The sequence below is a fragment of the Schistocerca serialis genome, chromosome 4 (genome assembly GCF_023864345.2).
Source record: "Schistocerca serialis cubense isolate TAMUIC-IGC-003099 chromosome 4, iqSchSeri2.2, whole genome shotgun sequence".
In the NCBI taxonomy this organism is placed as follows: domain Eukaryota; kingdom Metazoa; phylum Arthropoda; class Insecta; order Orthoptera; family Acrididae; genus Schistocerca; species Schistocerca serialis.
Window position 1 is genome coordinate 846,419,712 of NC_064641.1, and position 19,250 is coordinate 846,438,961.

The following is a 19,250-nucleotide window of genomic DNA, read 5'->3' on the forward strand; positions in this document are numbered from 1 at the left end:
AAAGTTTCCTCCCGGTTGGGTAAGACGGAATGCTGCAGTACAATGGCCAGCTAAGTCCCCTAATTTGACTCCTCTTGATTTCTTTTATGTAGGGAGCACTGGAAGATGCAGTCTATCATGAATCGCCAAACTGCACCAGACGATATGCGCCGTCGACACGCCACAGCGTTGAACGGCATATCATCAACGTCTTTCATCTGTCCATCTATATCTCGAACAGTGATTTCAAACGTGTCTTGCATTCGATGGTAAACAATTTCCGCACAAGCTTAAATGAAGTGTAATACTAGGTTTTGTTAAGACAAGTATTTACTTTGTGGGTCACTTGTCGCCAGTTATTTATGTCCGACAGAAGGTATTTTACATCTGCGAAGAGTTCAGGCGCCTTCAGGCGAAGACTGTTTACGGTTTTCTTTCCATTTTTAGAAATCTAAGACAGTTAATGCAGCAGTTTCTTTTTTAGTGAATAGAGCTGCTGATCATTAATAAGTATGAACGATCGACAATTCTATTTTTCCTTCGACAAGTAAGCAGAGATGGGGAGGGTTTGAAGGGAAAGTTGCCTAACGAAACTGTAGTTGTTCGACAAATATTTGAACACGTGCACACTTTTGAAATAGTTTTCCTCAGCTCCATCTAAGGCCCCAGAAACTAGCATACGCCATAGTTCCATATACAAAAATCATAGGTGACGACCCTGCATCTATGTCATATAGGAAACGAAGATTTGTCTAACAAAGGGACCGGGGCTGGTAGTTATCACCGATTTAGAAAAATTTAAGAGGATGGAAATTCGGAAATTTGTGGTAAGGTCTTATGGGACCAAACTGCTGAGGTCATCGGTCCCTAAGCTTACTCACTACTTAATCTAACTGAAACAAACTTACGTTAAAGACAGCACACACACCATACCCGAGGGAGGACTCGAACCTCCGACGGGGAGAGCCTTGCGGACCGTGACAAGGTGCCCAAGACCGCGCGGCTACTCCGCGCGGCTACGAATATGTCATATGAAGGACTTGACCGGAGATGAAAGTAGTCGAAGTGGAAGCACCAGATGGCATGAGCCATTTATGATAGTTTAGTGCCAGGCAGCGGTTGGCACAGAGGGAGGAGTACAGAACGACAGTCCGAATGTTGTGGAGTCGAGTGCGTTGACAGAAACTTCTTTTTAAGGCTCTGAGTACTATGGGACTTAACATCTGTGGTCATCAGTCCCCTAGAACTTAGAACTACTTAAACCTAACTAACCTAAGGACAGCACACACATCCATGCCCGAGGGAGGATTCGAACCTGCGACCGTAGCGGTCACGCGGTTCCAGACTGAAGCGCCTAGAACCGCACGGAAACTTCTTTTTATTTTCACTTTTTACTTTACTTACGCTACAAATAAACAGAAAAAATGATCAATACATAGGATTGATATATTCATAAAAGGTTTGAAAAGAAAAGGCAAAGAAATATAGGAATTGCAAATAAATTTCCAAACAAGGATTGTACTTATAGCGTCCACGAGGACTCTGCAAATAAATCTTGAGGAATGGATTGTAATCAAAGAGTTTAGGACTATGTATTCCATTAACCTCGGCAGCTGCACGCCAGCAAGATCTTCCCGGAGCAGATAAATCTGACCATCGGGAGAGAAGACGAAATCACATCCCGAGAAGACTGCATCAAAATACATTCCACTGTACATCGCCAGCTATTCTCGCCAATATTTGACGAAACGTGGTTTTCTGCCAAACTTGCGACGAGAGAGGACTTTTTATGAACTAAATCAAGTTTCTTTTTCTATAGAAACTTAAAACAACCATGTAATTGTAATACTGTGGCATTTATAACGTATGGAAAGTGCCGAGACCATTACTACTTCACCTCTTTTTTGCCACGAATATCACCCAGCCTGTAAAGTAAAAGTATGTAACTGTGTATACAGTGTCTTTCCGTAAGAGCGTGCAAAAATGTAAGAGGGCATAGAGAATGCTCCACTGAACAATTTGAGACAGGGCACCTGGAGCCGGAGAAACCAGTTTAAGGAGGTATGGAGGTAAACTTGTCTACCTCTTTGTCTGGCATTACTGTTTTCCAACTTATTTACAACTAACATGCGTAAAAGTTTACACGAACGGTGTTCTTTATTCACATGCACATTCTTTATGTCGTGCAAGGAAACAAGGAGGACGAGGCTGATTAGTAAGAAGTCATGATACAGGTTTTTTTTACTCTACCTGTCCCATACAGAACGTGCTGTGAATCAACAACAGACCCATTCATATTTCAGTGCTATTCAGAGAGGTACAGTGCAATACGATGGAGCTGTAGCGCTACTGTTTAGCAGAAATCACTAACATGCAACTTGTGTATGTGGAAGTACGTTGCAGTGCTCTCGCTGCTGAAAGGCTGTACAGGGAACGATTTCCTAACAGGCATCACCCGTCACGACGAGTGTTTACACTACTGGCAATCAAAATTGCTACACCAAGAAGAAATGCAGGTGATAAACGGGTATTCATTGGACAAATAAATTGTACTAGAACTGACATGTGATTACATTTTCACGCAATATGCGTGCATAGATCCTGAGAAATCAGTACACAGAACAACCACCACTGGCCGTAATAACGGCCTTGATACGCCTGGGCATTGAGTCAAACAGAGCTTGGATGGCGTGTACAGGAACAGCTGCCCATGCAGTTTCAACACGATACCACAGTTCATCAAGAGTAGTGACTGGCGTATTGTGACGAGCCAGTTGCTCGGCCACCATTGACCAGACGTTTTCAAATGGTGAGAGATCTGGAGAATGTGCTGGCCAGGGCAGCAGTTGAACATTTTCTGTATCCAGAAAGGCCCGTACAGGACCTGCAACATGCGGTCGTGCACTATCCTGCTGAAAGGTAGGGTTTCGCAGGGATCGAATGAAGGGTAGAGTCACGGATCGTAACACATCTGAAACATAACGTCCACTGTTCAAAGTGCCGTCATTGCGACCAAGAGGTGAACGAGACGTGTAACCAGTGGCATCCCATACAATCACGCCGGGTGATACGCCAGTATGCCGATGACGAATACACCCAATGTGCGTTCACCGCGATGTTGCCAAACACGGATGCGACCATCATAATGCTGTAAACAGAATCTGGATTCATCCGAAGAAATGACGTTTTGCCATTCGTGCACCCAGGTTCGTCGTTGAGTATACCATCGCAGGTGCTCCTGTCTGTGACGCAGCGTCAAGGGTAACCGCAGCCATTGTCTCCGAGCTGATAGTCCATGCTGGTGCAAACGTCGTCGAACTGTTCGTGCAGATGGTTGTTGTCTTGCAAACGTCCCCATCTGTTGACTCAGGGATCGAGACGTGGCTGCACGATCCGTTACAGCCTTGCGGATAAGATGCCTGTCATCTCGACTGCTAGTGATACGAGGCCGTTGGGATCCAGGACGGTGTTCCGTATTACCCTCCTGAACCCACCGATTCCATTTTCTGCTAACAGTCATTGGATCTCGACCAACACGAGCAGCAATGTCACGATACGATAAACCACAATCGCGATAGGCTACAATCCGACCTTCATCAAAGTCGGAAACGTGATGGTACGCATTTCTCCTCCTTACACGAGGCATCACAACAACTTTTCACCAGGCAACGCCAATCAACTGCTGTTTGACTATGAGAAATCGGTTGGAAACTTTCCTCATGTCAGCACGTTTTAGGTGTCAACGCCGGCGCCAACCTTGTGTGAATGCTCTGAAAAGCTAATCATTTGCATATCTTCTTCCTGTCGGTTAAATTTCGCGTCTGTAGCACGTCATCTACGTGGTGTAGCTATTTTAATGGCCAGTAGTGTATTTGTCTCGAGCGAGACGGGTTCATAGGAAAGAAGAAAAGAGGGACCTGGCAACATGAGGACCACTCACACACTAAATTTTGAAGGGGAGGTGCTGGAACGTGTTGCAGCGGACCCTACCACAAGTACTCGTCGTATTGCACGTGAAATGGGCGCTACACATCCTAACGTGTACTCCAAGAACAGCAATTACACCCATATCACCCACAACGATTCCATGCGATGTTTGTGACTGACTTGGCACCAAGAATCGTATTTTGTTCGTGGTTGCTCAAACAGTTGATTGATAGAGCAGATTTTCTCCAAACCTTGCCGTTTACTGACTAGGACTCATTTGATCGTGATGATATCTCGATCACCAGAATTAGCCATGTTTGGCATGAAGGGAACCCTCACGCTGCAGTAGAGCCACCCTGTCAAGTACGTTTTGCTGTGAATATCTGAGCCGGCACTGCAGGCGACCATCTTGTTGGCCCGTATCCTCTACCTGGCCGACCAAATGGCCACCTGTGGTTGAAGTTCGTGCAAAGAGTTCCACCTGAGTTGTTGTAGAAGGTACTCTTGGCTGTTCGTGAGAGGATATGGATACAAGATGACGGTGCACCGCCTCACTTCAGTGTGGATGTCCGCAAACATCTCAGTGCTCTATTTCCTGGCAGCTGGACTGGAATGAGAGATACTATTCCGTGGCCTGCGAGTTCACCTGACCTGAGAACCCCCTTGATTATTTCCTATAGGGATATCCAGAGTCATTTGTGTATGAGATCCCAGTGGATAGGAGATGGAATTAGCTGCCAGAATTGTAGCTGCCCGTGATGTAATTGGAAACACACTAGGGATATAAAAATGGTTCAAATGGCTCTGAGCACTATGGGACTTAACATCTATGGTCATCAGTCCCCCAGAACTTAGAACTACTAAAACCTAACTAACCTAAGGACATCACACAACACCCAGTCATCACGAGGCAGAGAAAATCCCTGACCCCGCCGGGAATCGAACACTAGAGATATATGTCAGAACCTTGTTCGCCGGTGTCATGCTTGCACTGAGGTTGACGGCCGTCAGTTTCAGCACGGTTTGTAAGATGCAGTACAAATGGTACGTTCATTCTGGTGGTATTTACAGTTAACTGTAGCTAATGTAGGTAAAAAAAGTACACAGTAAGGTTCCTATTAACTCCTTAAGCTGGTTTCTGCTACCACAAGTTTCCTACGTCAAATTGTTCAGTGGAGCATCCTTTATGTCCTGTTAAATTTTTGCGCGCTCCTACTGAAACACCCTGTATGAAGTTTTCTTGTACGCCTTTCAGTCCCTTCCTTTAATTTGTTTGCGATCCCATATTTTTCTTTGCCTTTTTTCAAGCCTTTTATAAAAGCATCAACAAGAATAATATAGTGAGCGTTACTTCGGTCCATTTACAGTGCGGGTAACGAAAAGATTGAAAATAAAAAAGTTTCTGGAAATTTGGAATTTTTTGGTAAGAGCCCATGAGAACAAACTGCTGAGGTCATCGGTCCCTAAGCTTACACAGTACTTAATCTAACTTAAACTAACTTACACTAAGGACAATACATACACCCATGCCCGAGGGAGGACTAGAACCCAAAAGTTTCTGGACAAGGAGTAGGTTCTACGACCCTCGGACTATCGTTCTGTACCAGTATCGACGTCCCAACCACTATCACATGTGCCTCATGCATCGCCCGACCTGCGTCAAAAATGCTATTTAAAAAAAAAAAAAAAAAAAAAAAAACGCTTGGACATACCATAAATTTGGACGATATCGGTGATGATGACAAGGCTCTGCTCCTTTATTGGTAGCGTAGGCCTGTCCTACTGCATCTAAAGACAGAGTCTTACATGAGAGTTCTGCTTGGCAGTTTTTGCATCGCACCAGCCAATACTGGCCGCATTGCTTTCCAGTTTTAGTATATTTCTCGGGATATTTTGTGAAAGGCTTCAACGCTAATAGTAACAAGCGCTATATCACAGTAATTCTCTTTCCAGAAGCTACTGAATGTAGTTCTGAAAAGCGTACAGTTCCATTAAAAAGAATCATTGTTTTCGATACCTAGGTTGATACCACAGTTCACAGCATTACTCTTACAAACCACTCATGTATCCTTCAGCGTGCAGTCATTTGCCGCAAACCACGTTTACATATCTCGAACCGTTCACGAAATAAGATAAGTAAAAGCTGCGTTACGTCTAACGAACCTCATCCCGTATATTCCGCACAACCGAAATCTGACTGAAGAATTACATATGTCTTTCACAAGCCGGAGAAGTAAGGACGTCGAGGATAATTGCTACCTTTGATTTTTCACCATCTCGTTTGTGGACTCCATGACGTCTGTCTGACCGGCACAACCAGAAGCGAATCTCTTTGTTAACCGCCACAGAATTCCACTCAGTGCTCCACTTGACTCTGCCTCTAAACCATGCGAGTCTCTATGGTATAATGCCCGTGGTAAACCACGCAAGGCAACTTCAGGTCTCAACTCAGCTTCCAGTAATCTGTTCCTGACCGTTCGTTGTGACGCTTCGCCTGCAACATCTGCCCGGTTTTCGGTTGTTGACATCCACTTGTTCGTCAGAACCATCCACCTGTTCGTCAGAACCATTCAGACAATCCCACGATCCTTTCGTGGTGTAGTCGTTCCGGAACGACCCCTGCTTACTCTTCTTGCCACACTGTTGTCTAGAGCCCATTTCGCCGGCATTCGTTCTTCAGTCGTTTCAATACAGCCAGGTGTCTGTGTGATCCGTAGGTATGATGATCCTATGCCCTCCATGCTAACGAATCGACGCTTCTCAAATCCCGAAAGAGATTGAGAAGCTACACGTACTCGTCGTATGGCCATGCCACGTTGCCATCTCCACTTGGAAAATTCCAGTAACATTAGACACATCCAATAGTCATAATGTACTCACATCAGTCTTTATCTGCACGAATGCACTGTTCCTATAAACATAATAGGAGAAAAACCTCGTATGAAGATGAATGTTAATCAACATTTCCTACATGTACGGAAATACTATAGTATCAGTTTGGTAGCGTTGAGTCAAGATGATGATGCTGTAATAAATTTTACTTCTGTCACTATACAGTCGTGGACAAAATGAACGAGACCCCTCGCCTTTTAGTTATGCTGATCCGCACAGCTTTAATGTCTGCTACACAGCATAATCGGCCAGGCGACGAAGTGCTACCAACATACTATGCGCAGGCATGAAATTGAAAAACTACCCGAACTTTGTCACACTGCTTTCAATCGTGTGTGAGACTATATTAATGCTGATTAGTGTGTTAAACACAACACATAAATATAAGATATAAGCGAAAGAAGAAATGCTAATTAGTATGAACTGTACTAACTAAACTGAATTTCAGCTTATCCAGATAACATAACTATTTTAATAGGACAAAGTACCCAAGATCGTTACGAATTAGCAAAATATTATACGCATTCGGCCGCGAAACGGTCTGTGTCAACGTTCAGACGAGTCGTACTGGATTACCGATGCTGACCTACCATGAAAGTGTGCAAATTTAGCAATGCGTGAAGAGTCACAACGAAATTCAGTTAAAAATCATTCAGTGCCACACTTAAGACAGTTCAATTATTGACAGAAGCGGAAAATGTAGGCAGTAACAAGTATGTAATTCTACAAGATTTTCATATTTACATCCGCACGGCGCCGGTACCGAATAAAGGTAGCAATAAAACGTATTGGGGGCGCGAGAATTTCTTAAAATTGCTTTACTGATGGTCTATTTGCCTCCATCAAGATTAGAACCGAAAACAAACCAGACCTCCGTTGCAGTAGCAAACACCTTTCACTACGCTAGCAGACAAACCAGGAAAACAGCCCTCTATTATTACCCCAGACATGAATAAGCCGGCAATTTCGCAATGAAAATCGCAAAACGATCTGCAGTTAATATAGTCTCACACATGATTGAAAGCAGTGTGACAAAGTTCGGGTAGTTTTTCAATTTCACGCCTGCGCATAGTATGTTGGTAGCACTTCGTCGCCTGGCCTGTTATGCTGTGTAGCAGACTTTAAAGGTGTGCGGATCAGCATAACGAAAAGGCGAGGGGTCTCGCTCGTTTTGTCCACGACGGTACATCACAACAGTTACAAGTGTCGTAGGCAATTTGTCCGCTTCAGTATCTTACGATTGGACCCCGTAATATGCGACAAACAACATACATGCTACCGTATACTGATGTGTTTTCTCGTTACACACATCCGTTTTGAGCTCTAAGCCCTAAAGGCGTTTCCCTCTGCTTGTTTCAGATGTTGCTGACCATGTGATCAGCAACACCAAGCGTCGCCATGGCCAACACAGCACATCTCGTCAGGAGACAGAGTTCCCAGAACTTGAATCCCCAGCGATCTCTCGACCGCCTCGAGATGAAGGAGATGCGCGGGCGCCTCGTCGTCGAGAATGGTGGCTCCAACAGCTACGGGGCTACCAACATCGCCTTCGACGACTCCAGTCCCAACACGAAGGTACGCAACTCCACATATGAGAAAGGACACCTTACAAACCCCAAAAGCTGTTGTACGAGAGTGAGTCAAATGAAAACCTTAAATATTTTTCTGAACATTATTTATTGTGCAGAAGTGGTACAAAGCTGTATCACTTTTCAACATAATCTCCCCCACGCTCAATGCAAGTCCTCCAGCACTTACAAAGTGCATAAATTTCTTTAGAAAAAAATTCGTTTGGTAGTCCGCGCAACCACTCATGGACCGCGAGGCGTACCTCTTCATCAGAACGGAACTTCTTTCCTACCATTGGGTCTTTGAGTGGGCCAAACATATGGAAATCACTTGGGACAAGGTCTGGTGAGTATGGTGGATGAGGAAGACACTCAAAATGTAGGTCTGTGATTGTTGCAACTGTTGTACAGGCAGTGTGGGGCATTGCATTGTCATGTTGCAAGAGGACACCTGCAGACAACAATCCACGTTGCTTTGATTTGATTGCAGGCCGCAGATGACTTTTTAGGAGATGTGTGTATGATGCACTGGTGACAGTGGAACCTCTAGGCATGTAATGTTCCAAAATGACGCCTTTTTCGTCCCAAAAGAGAGTCAGCATAACCCTCCCTACTGATGGTTCTGTTCGAAACTTCTATGGTGTTGTTGAGGAGGAATGGCGCCATTCCTTGCTCGCTCTCTTCGTTTCCGGTTGGTGGATGTGAACACATGTTTCGTCTCCAGTAACGATTCTTGCAAGGAAGCCGTCACCTTCTCGTTCAAAGCGCCGAAGAAGTTCTTCACAAGCATCTACACGTCGTTCTTTCATTTCCGCAGTCAACTGCCGTGGCACCCATCTTGCAGACACTTTGTGAAACTGGAGCACATATTGCACAATGCGGTGTGCTGACCCGTGACTAATCTGTAAACATGCTGCAATGTCATTCAGTGTCACTCGGCGGCTTTCCTTCACTATGGCTTCAACTGCTGCAATGTTCTGTGGAGTCACAACTCGTTGTGCCTGACCTGGACGAGGAGCATCTTCCACTGAATTCGCACCATTTGCGAACTTCCTACTCCTTTCGTAGACTTGCTGCTGTGACAAACATGCATCACCGTACTGAACCTTCATTCGTCGATGAATTTCAATAGGTTTCATACCTTCACTACGCAAAAACCGAATAACAGAACGCTGCTCTTCCCTGGTGCAAGTCGCAAGTGCGGCTGCCATCTTTACACTGATACTGCGACGATATGTGTGCATCTGCACTATGCTGCCACCTACAGGCCATTCTTCACGCTGTTTGTAGCACGCTTACCAACTTACAGGATAACGGCGCGAAATTTCTATTTGTTATTACAAATTTAAGGTTTTTAACTTTTTTCTTTCTTTATCTTTAATTTTTTGGCTTTCAGGACGCGCCTATACAGCCATCTCAATAGTGTAGCATCAGTTATGATGGTACGAATGTAAGGACAACACGACACCCAGTTCCCGAGCAGAGAAAATCTCCGACCCGGTCGGAAATCGAACACGGGTCCCTTCGGTTAGCAAGCCGCTGCATTGACCGCGCAGCTACCGAAGCATACCATCATGAAACTTGGCGATAGCATTAATCCTTCGCTATATGTTGTTCTTGTTGATGTTGTTATCTTCAGTCCGAAGACTGTTTTGATGCTGTTCTCTACGCCAGTACATTATTTGCAAGCCTCATCATCTCCAAATAACTACTATAACTTACACGTGTTTGAACCTGCTTACTGCATTCATTTCTCGGTCTCTCTCTATTCAACCCTAACACTTCCTTCCGTTATTAAACTGACGATTCATTGATGCCTCAGTACGTGTACCGTGAACTAATCCCTTCTTTTAGTCAAGTTGTGCCATAAATTTCTTTATCTTCCAATTTGATTGAGCACCTATTCATTAACTACTCTAACACTTCAATTTGTATTAGATGTTAACAAGTTCCTCTTTTTCAGAAATGATTCTTTCTCTCCAACCAGTCGGCATTTTGTATCCTCTACTTTGGCCACCATCAGTTATTTTGGTGGCACACTAGCGAAACTCATCTACTATTTTTAGTGTTTCATTTCTTAATCGAATTTTCTCAGTATCGCCTGGCTTTATTCATTCCATTACCTTGTTTAACTTTTATTACTGTACGTCTTATAATCTCTTTTCAAGACACTGTACACTCCATTCAGCTGCAAGTCCTTATCCGCCTTTGAGAGAATGTCGTTGGCAGACCTCGAAAATTTTAACACTCCTTGAAATGTAATTCTCTTTCCAAATTTCTTCTTGTATTCCCTTTACTACTAGCTCAACGAAAAGATTGAAAATCAACGGAGATAAGGCTACAGCCTTGTCTCGTTCTCTTCGCAACCACTGCTTCCCTTTCATGTCCTTCACTCTTATAACTGCCGTCTGACTTCTGTACAAGTTGTCGATAAACTTGCCCTGTATTTTATCCCTGCTGCTTTCAGAATTTCGAAGATCGTATTCCAACCAACATTGTTAAAAGCTTTTTCCAAATCTACAATTGCTATAAAAGTCTTCCTGTAGCCTATCTTCTAAGATAACTAGTAGGATCAGTATTGCCTCGGTACTTCCTTCATTCTTCCAGAATCTAAACTGATCTTCCATGAGGTCGGCTCCGACCAGTTTTTCTATTCGTCCATAAAAAAATCCTGGCATTGTTTTACATCCATGACTTCGATAACATTCACACTTGCTCACACATGCGTTGTTTGGAATATTCTTGAACTCTGACGGTACTTCAACTGTCTCATACGTCTTGCAGACCAGGTGAAATAGTTTTGTCAAGGCTGATTGGGCCAAGAGTCTTAGTAAATCTGTAGGGATTTCGTCTGCTCTAGGGGCCTTATTTCCACTTGGGTCTTTCTTTGCTACGTCAAATTCTTCTCAAAGTATCATACCTCCCATAATATCTTCATCTCCTTCGTTTTCCCTGTCTATAATTTGTCTTCGATTCTCTTACGTAGCCCTTCTATATATTTTCTCCATCTTTCAACTTCCCTTCTTTACCCGATACTGGCTTACGGTCACTTGATACTCATGCAGCTGTTTATCTCCAAACATCTGTTAAATTTAGTGTGCGTCGTATCCATCTTTCAGCAAGTTATTCACGCTTCTACAGCCTCCCATCTGTCCTCTAGCCATTCCTGCTTCCTATATGTTATATATATGTTATATATATGTTATATATCGTATCTTGCAGCTGCAAGAAAAGTGTTATTTAGACAAAATAAGACTTTTCGGCCTTTAGTAAAATCGCAAAAGATGGTATATTGTATAACCTATATTACTTGTACAACTGCGACTGTGGAAGAGAGGCCTATAAACAAAACAGACAAAGTAGTATTTTAATATCTCCTACTAGACCTTTGCTTTTGATCTGCTTGATTCTCTGCAGGCTTTACAAATTAATCTCTCAAAACAGCCCAGTTGGCTTCTACTGTATCTCCTCCCTCTGCTTCAGTCCATTGTTGCCTAACACTCCCTCGGAAAGTCTCAAAAACCTCCGATTCTTTCAATTTAGCTAGGTCCCATTCCTTAACTTGCTACCTTTTTGCGACTACTCGTACTTGGTTTCAGTGTGCAGTTGATAACCAAAAAATTTTCAGAGTACATGTGTACACTAGAAATGTCTTACGGTTTAAAATTTGGTCTCGAATTATCTATCCACTTTTTCGACATATTCATCCTTAATATTTTCTGTAAATTGTAGTGTGCAGCTTCAATAAGTACAGGATGTTTCAGGAGAAATAGTAATTATTTTATAAGTTGATAGTATTTCTTATGAGGCGTGTTCAGATTTTATTGTTTACGGTGAAACAGCTGGTTACAGAGAAAAATTTTCATTTGGAGTTATTGTACTCCAGGTCCTGAGGGTTTATTGGTTTACTTACTGACTTTTTTGTGTGAAAGTTCAAGCTGTTATTAACTTTACGTAATTGATTCTTTTTAACTGTATTTGTGATTTGTTGGCCAATTCTGCATGCTTGCATAGAGCAACGTATCTACAAATGCTGAGTATATCGATTAGGTATTTGTGAACGGGTTTTAAAATGGAAAGGCTGATGCTGCTTATACAAAGTATGGTAGATGCTTTTCTAACAGCACTGTACCAAACATTTAGGAATGTTTGCTTGTGTCTTCACGAAACTGTGTGAGACTGACGCCCCTCACGTTTGCTTGTGTCTTCACTAAACTGTGTGAGACTGACGCCCCTCTCAGCGATCATATCTCACCTGATTAATGGTTCAAATGGCTCTGAGCACTATGGGACTTAACAACTATGGTCATCAGTCCCCTAGAACTTAGAACTACTTAAACCTAACTAACCTAAGGACATCACACACATCCATGCTCGAGGCAGGATTCGAACCTGCGACCGTAGCGGTCACGCGGTTCCAGACTGAAGCGCCTAGAACCGCAAGACCACATCAGCCGGCACCTCACCAGAACGTGCGAATTAAAAAGCGTGTGGATGCTGTAGAAGAAGTTATCCAGCCGGTAGAACTTAGTCATCAACAAACACACGTATAATTTTATAGGTACCGGCTTTCAACACACACGAAAATGGCAGACATAACCTTTGCTCAGTCTCTATCATTTACAGCGGGTTCAACACCTCCGAGAAGGAGATGAAAAAAGACGATTGGATGTTGTCATCAGTTAATTGTAAATCGCCGAGCAATCAGGTTAATACTGTTTATTGATGAAGTCACTTTTATTTTCGACGGTATCAACGACACTCGTACTAGTAACACTCCGTAACTTAGGTTGGTGGCCGGACGAAAATCCACATGCCTTTGTCGAGACACATATTCAAAACCACTTCTTTGGAAATGTTTGGTGTGGTGTGATATTTGATTTCTCCTACTGTGTAAGTGCATCGGGCCTCGTTATCTACACTTTCTTGAAAACGTGTTTCTTTCTTTTCGGATTAGTCTCTGCCACGATCAAATAAGATAATTGCTATTCCTCCCGAACCATGTTGCATTTAAAAAACGGTGCCGTGAAACTACTAGAAGCAACTGTAACGCGTCTTTACTCACAGAGATTCGGTATCTTCAAGTCACTGATTGGCGTTACATTAAATCAACGAAAGATTCTTTGGTATACAATACACAACTGGCCATTAAAATTGCTACACCACGAAGATGACGTGCTACAGACACGAAATTAAACAGACAGAAAGAAGATGCTGTGATATGCAAATGATTAGCTTTTCAGAGCATTCACACAAGGTTGGCGCCGGTGGCGACACCTACAACGTGCTGACATGAGGAAAGTTTCCAAACGATATCTCATACACAAATAGCAGTTGACCGGCGTTGCCTGGTGAAACGTTGTTGTGATGCCTCGTGTAAGGAGGAGAAATGCGTACCATCACGTTTCCGACTTTGAGAAAGGTCGGATTGTAGCCTATCGCGATTGCGGTTTATCGTATCACGACATTGCTACTCGCGTTGGTCGAGATCCAATGACTGTTAGCAGAATATGGAATCGGTGGGTTCAGGAGGGTAATACGGAACGCCGTGCTCGATCCCAACCGCCTCGTATCACTAGCAGTCGAGATGACAGGCATCTTATCCGCATGGCTGTAACGGATCGTGCAGCCACGTTTCGATCCCTGAGTCAACAGATGGGGACGTTTGCAAGACAACAACCATCTGCACGAACAGTTCGACGACGTTTGCAGCAGCATGAACTATCAGCTCGGAGACCATGGCTGTGGTTATCCTTGACGCTGCATCATAGACAGGAGCGCCTGCGATGGTGTACTCAACGACGAACCTGGGTGCACGAATGGCAAAACGTCATTTTTTCGGATGAATCCAGGTTCTCTTTACAGTATCATGATGGTCGCATCCGTGTTTGGTGACATCGCAGTGAATGCACATTGGAAGCGTGTATTCGTCATCGCCATACTGGGTATGGGATGCCATTGGTTACACGTCTCGGTCACCTCTTGTTCACATTGACGGCACTTTGAACATTTCAGATGTGTTACGGCCCGTGGCTCTACCCTTCATCCGATCCCAGCGAAACCCTACATTCCAGCAGGATAATGCACGACCGCATGTTGCAGGTCCTGCACGGGCCTTTCTGGATACAGAAAATTTTCGACTGCTGCCCTGCCCAGCACATTCTCAGATCTCTCACCAATTGAAAACGTCTGGTCAATGGTGGCCGAGCAACTGGCTCGTCACAATACGCCAGTCACTACTCTTGGTGAACTGTGGTATCGTGTTGAAGCTGCATGGGCAGCTGCACCTGCACACGCCATCCAAGCTCTGTTTGACTCAATGCCCAGACGTATCAAGGCCGTTATTTCGGTCAGAGGTGGTTGTTCTGGGTACTGATTTCTCAGGATCTATGCACCCAAATTGCGTGAAAATGTAATCACATGTCAGTTCTAGTATAATATATTTGTCTAATGAATACCCGTTTATCATGTGCATTTCTTCTTGGTGTAGCAATTTTAATGGCCAGTAGTGTACATAATGGTTTCAATTGCAGCATCTGTCACATACATGTTCTACTAAAGTGTTATCCGAAAGGGACAGAAATTGACAAGTGCTATTTGCATGTACAGCCAAACGATTACAATTTCAGAGAAGTTGGATGATTTATTCAAGAGAAAAAGCTTATGGCGGAGATGTTGGTGTCGCACAGCTGTCCGCAACGACTCCAGACAGATCTTTGCTGCACATCCGGCTTCAGTTTGAAGCGGGACTCGTCACTGAAGACAAATCTGCTCCAGTCAATGAAATTATAGGCCGAAGCACAGTGGCATATCGGCGCCATTGTACGCCTCGTTTTGTTGCCCTTCACAGCAAGCCGCCCTGGACTTACGTCTCAGCAAGATAATAACCGCGCGCACATGGCGAGAGATTCTGCTACATGTCGTCGTACTTGTCAAACGCTACCTGTCAGTAAGGTCGCCGGATCTCTCCTCACTTGAGAGCGTTTGGAGAATTTCGGGTAGGGCCTTCCAACCATCTCGAGATTTTGACGATCTCAAGCTCTAATTTGACAGAATTTGGCACTGCATTCCTCAGCAGGACATCCGACAACTCAATAAATGCCAATCCGAGTAATTGCTTTCATAGAGGCCAGAGGTGGATCAACGCGTTATTGACTTGTTCAAATTGTGAAATTCTCTCTTTTGAATAAATTATCCATTTTTTCTGAAATTGTGACCATTTGGGCCGGCAGCAGTGGCCGAGCGGTCCTAGGCGCTACAGTCAGAAATATGGGCCCTATACAGTACTAAGTTATTTAACTGAGTAACTGTTTTTGTGCTTCCTTACAAGGCAACTATCTGTGCTATAACTTAATATCGTCATCAAAGAGGATACAGTAATGGCGCACAACTTAGAAAAATATATTACAGCTAGAGACTGAGGCACCAAAAAAGAACAAATTTCGTTTTTGACAGTGCAATTGTAACATAATTAAGATATTTAAGCTAAGCAGTATACAGACGTGAAGAAAACAAGACTAAACAATGGGAAAACATTTTCTCTCTTTCTCTTTCTTTCTCTCCCTCTCTCTCTCCCTCTCTCTCTCTCTCTCCCTCTCTCTCTCTCTCTCTCTCTCTCTCTCTCTCCCTCCCTTTCCCCTCTCCCCCCTCCCTCTTTCTGTGTGTGTGTGTGTGTGTGTGTGTGTGTGTGTGTGTGTGTATGTGTGTGTGTGTGTGTGTGTGTGTGTGTGTGTTTGAAGAATAGAGAAGAACAATACAAACAAGGATAAATAACGCTACACCTGAATTTAAATTTGTAACAGTTATAAGTATTTTCTATTATACAAATGGCAGATGAATATAAAGAAGTACATTCAACAGAAGAGATGCGCATGTGTTACAACAGCAGAATAGCCTATATAACAAGTGAAATTAAACTGACACAAAAAATAAAAATAAATAAAATTAATACAAGACTATTGGAAAATAATCTGAAAAGGTATTTTACATGGGAAATAATGATTTAAATAAACCATCGACATTTGTTACATGGTTGAAAATTGAAAAGCTAAATTATCAGTAAATATGAAGAATTACACTGTACTTTAGGTAAGGCTTAAACATAATGGTACAATAGAATATACAACAACTTGCAATACATTTACAATACCATAAAATACAGAAATACAAAACAAAATGAATGAGTAGAATGGAGAAAATAGGATGGGAAGAAATAGATATATATAGATCTTAAGTGAATTTTCTTGAGGTGAAATACTGAGTTCAATTAATATTGAAAGAGAACCGTGTGCCAGATGTTCATTGATCTCCGACAGATACAGTTTTCGGCATTGTTTTCTGTGTGGAGGGCACAGCACTTTTCATTCATATGTATGAAGTTATCCTACCAAGCTCCGATGTGTGGATCAATATTAACATGACAATTTTCATCATTCTCAAATAATATGAACCTTAATGCCGCATCACATTCACAAAAGTTCTCAACATGACATGAGAGACGGGTTGTTGACTTTAAAAGTCCACATATAACCCAGCACTGTACTGTACCATGCATCATGGTTTGACAGTGTATTCTAGTCACTTTGTTGAGATCAGATGAACATGTTATCAGTGTCCATTGTATAGCGCAGAAGTAAGTCTGGATAAATGTTTGACAACCATAAGACTATTGAACAGCCTAAATCCATAAACACGTTTGCAGTTTAAGCCTAAGACCATTCTCGAGTATTCATGACATCGGTTGCCTCATCTATGAAGAGAGAGAGAGAGAGAGAGAGAGAGATAGAGAGAGAGACTAACGTTACTGTGGCAATGTTTCGTATAAACTGTGCTATCTGACGATTCCTGTATGCAAATTCTGCTGGAATATCTTCTTGACTGAGACAAAAACACAAGACGGAAGCGTGAAAAGCATGGAAGTAGACGTTTTTTAAATGTTTGGATGCTTACTTGGCCAATAATATATATTCTTAGAGCTGTTTGCACTTATGGTACATGAAGTCTGTACAGTGAATGTAAACGTTATTCACTCACATATATATTTATGCTTTGAAGCTCGTTCGAGGCACATTTCACTGCACTGACAAGGACATAGGCTATATATCTAGCTTTCTATCTCGATAACCGTAAGCGTGTGTGGAAGCTCCGAGGAAGTAAACGCTGATATATCACGTTTGTCAATGTTGTATTGGTCATCACCAGGAGTGAACTTATGGGGTGGTTGGGATATACAACAACTCTTTTTCACATAGTTGGTAATTTGGACTGCAGCCGCTACATCTATCACATGTTAAGGTAATCGAACACGAACTACTTCGATGTCTGGGTGATATTATCTTTGAATTCTAGTGGTTGGACAAAAATTTGGAAACACCAAAATCACACCACTTTACAATGCCTTATACGGCATTTAAAACTGCTTCCAGTTGTCCCCAAATGAGTAAATACAGGACATGTACGATTTTCAAGAGAATTCTATACCACTGCTCCTCCAAATTGTGGCAAATTCAGGTAATGATGATGAAGCTGGGTAGCGATCACGCGTCCTTCTGTCCAGCGTAGACCACAGTGGCTCAATATTATTGACGTCTGGTCTCCAGGGGAGATGCGACAATTTATCCTCGTGCTCACAAAACCAGTCCTGGACGATGTGAGCTGTGTGAACAGGCGCCACTGTCGTCTTGGAACACTGCATCACCATTGGGAACAAAAATTATACCATGGGATGGACATGATCAACCAAAATAGCCACTTAATCCTTGACAGTAATGTGACCTTTCTGAGTAACTACGTGGCTCATGGAATACCACGATAAGGCTGCCCACATCTTCAACGATACCCCGCCATGTTTCACTCTTGGGACATAAACTTGGCCAATAGTTGTAAACAGTTTGAAACCAGACTCATCCCACCGAATGATGTTCTTCCATTGCTCCATAGTCAAGGATTGGCTTCAGCATCACATTTGTTTCATTGATGACTGGTTCTGGAATTCCAGCTCGCTCTGCGATTCTCAGCTGATGGAGCCCCTTTCTTGTACTTTTTGTACTGCCAGGATTTGCGAGTGTGACGTCCTGTTCTGCAGTGACTTTTACAGCTGTCGTTTTCTTACCTGTTGTCACAATCGTCTTTACTGACCGTCCGTCAATATCATTTAACATACACATTCGTCTGCGTTTTGAGTTAGCGGAAGATTTTTCCCGCTTTCCCTGTATGCGGTGTACAGGGTGTTACAAAAAGGTACGGCCAAACTTTCAGGAAACATTCCTCACACACAAATAAAGAAAAGATGTTATGTGGACATGTGTCCGGAAACGCTTAATTTCCATGTTAGAGCTCATTTTAGTTTCGTTCTTCCACCTACGCTCAATGGAGCACGTTATCATGATTTCATACGGGATACTCTACCTGTGCTGCTAGAACATGTGTCTTTACAAGTACGACACAACATGTGGTTCATGCACGATGGAGCTCCTGCACATTTCAGTCGAATTGTTCGTACACTTCTCAACAACAGATTCGGTGACCGATGGATTGGTAGGGGCGGACCAATTCCATGGCCTCCACGCTCCCCTGACCTCAACCCTCTTGACTTTCATTTATGGGGGCATTTGAAAGCTCTTGTCTACGCAACCCCGGTACCAAATGTAGAGACTCTTCGTGCTCGTATTGTGGACGGCTGTGATACAATACGCCATTCTCCAGGACTGCATCAGCGCATCAGGCATTCCATGCGACGGAGGGTGGATGCATGTATCCTCGCTAACGGAGGACATTTTGAACATTTCCTGTAACAAAGTGTTTGAAGTCACGCTGGTACGTTCTGTTGCTGTGTGTTTCCATTCCATGATTAATGTGATTTGAAGAGAAGTAATAAAATGAGCT

The 19,250-nt window shown here is 43.2% G+C and overlaps 1 protein-coding gene across 1 annotated transcript in view; it reads left to right on the top strand.

Annotated features, from left to right (window-relative positions):
* LOC126474804 (sodium-dependent neutral amino acid transporter B(0)AT3) overlaps positions 1–19,250 on the top strand; it is a 534,088-nt gene that overhangs the window by 369,242 nt on the left and 145,596 nt on the right. The window contains exon 2 of the mRNA XM_050102276.1: positions 8,158–8,373. Within this exon, the coding sequence (XP_049958233.1) occupies positions 8,197–8,373 (177 nt within the window). The 5' untranslated portion in view covers positions 8,158–8,196. The remainder of the gene's footprint in view (positions 1–8,157; positions 8,374–19,250) is intronic.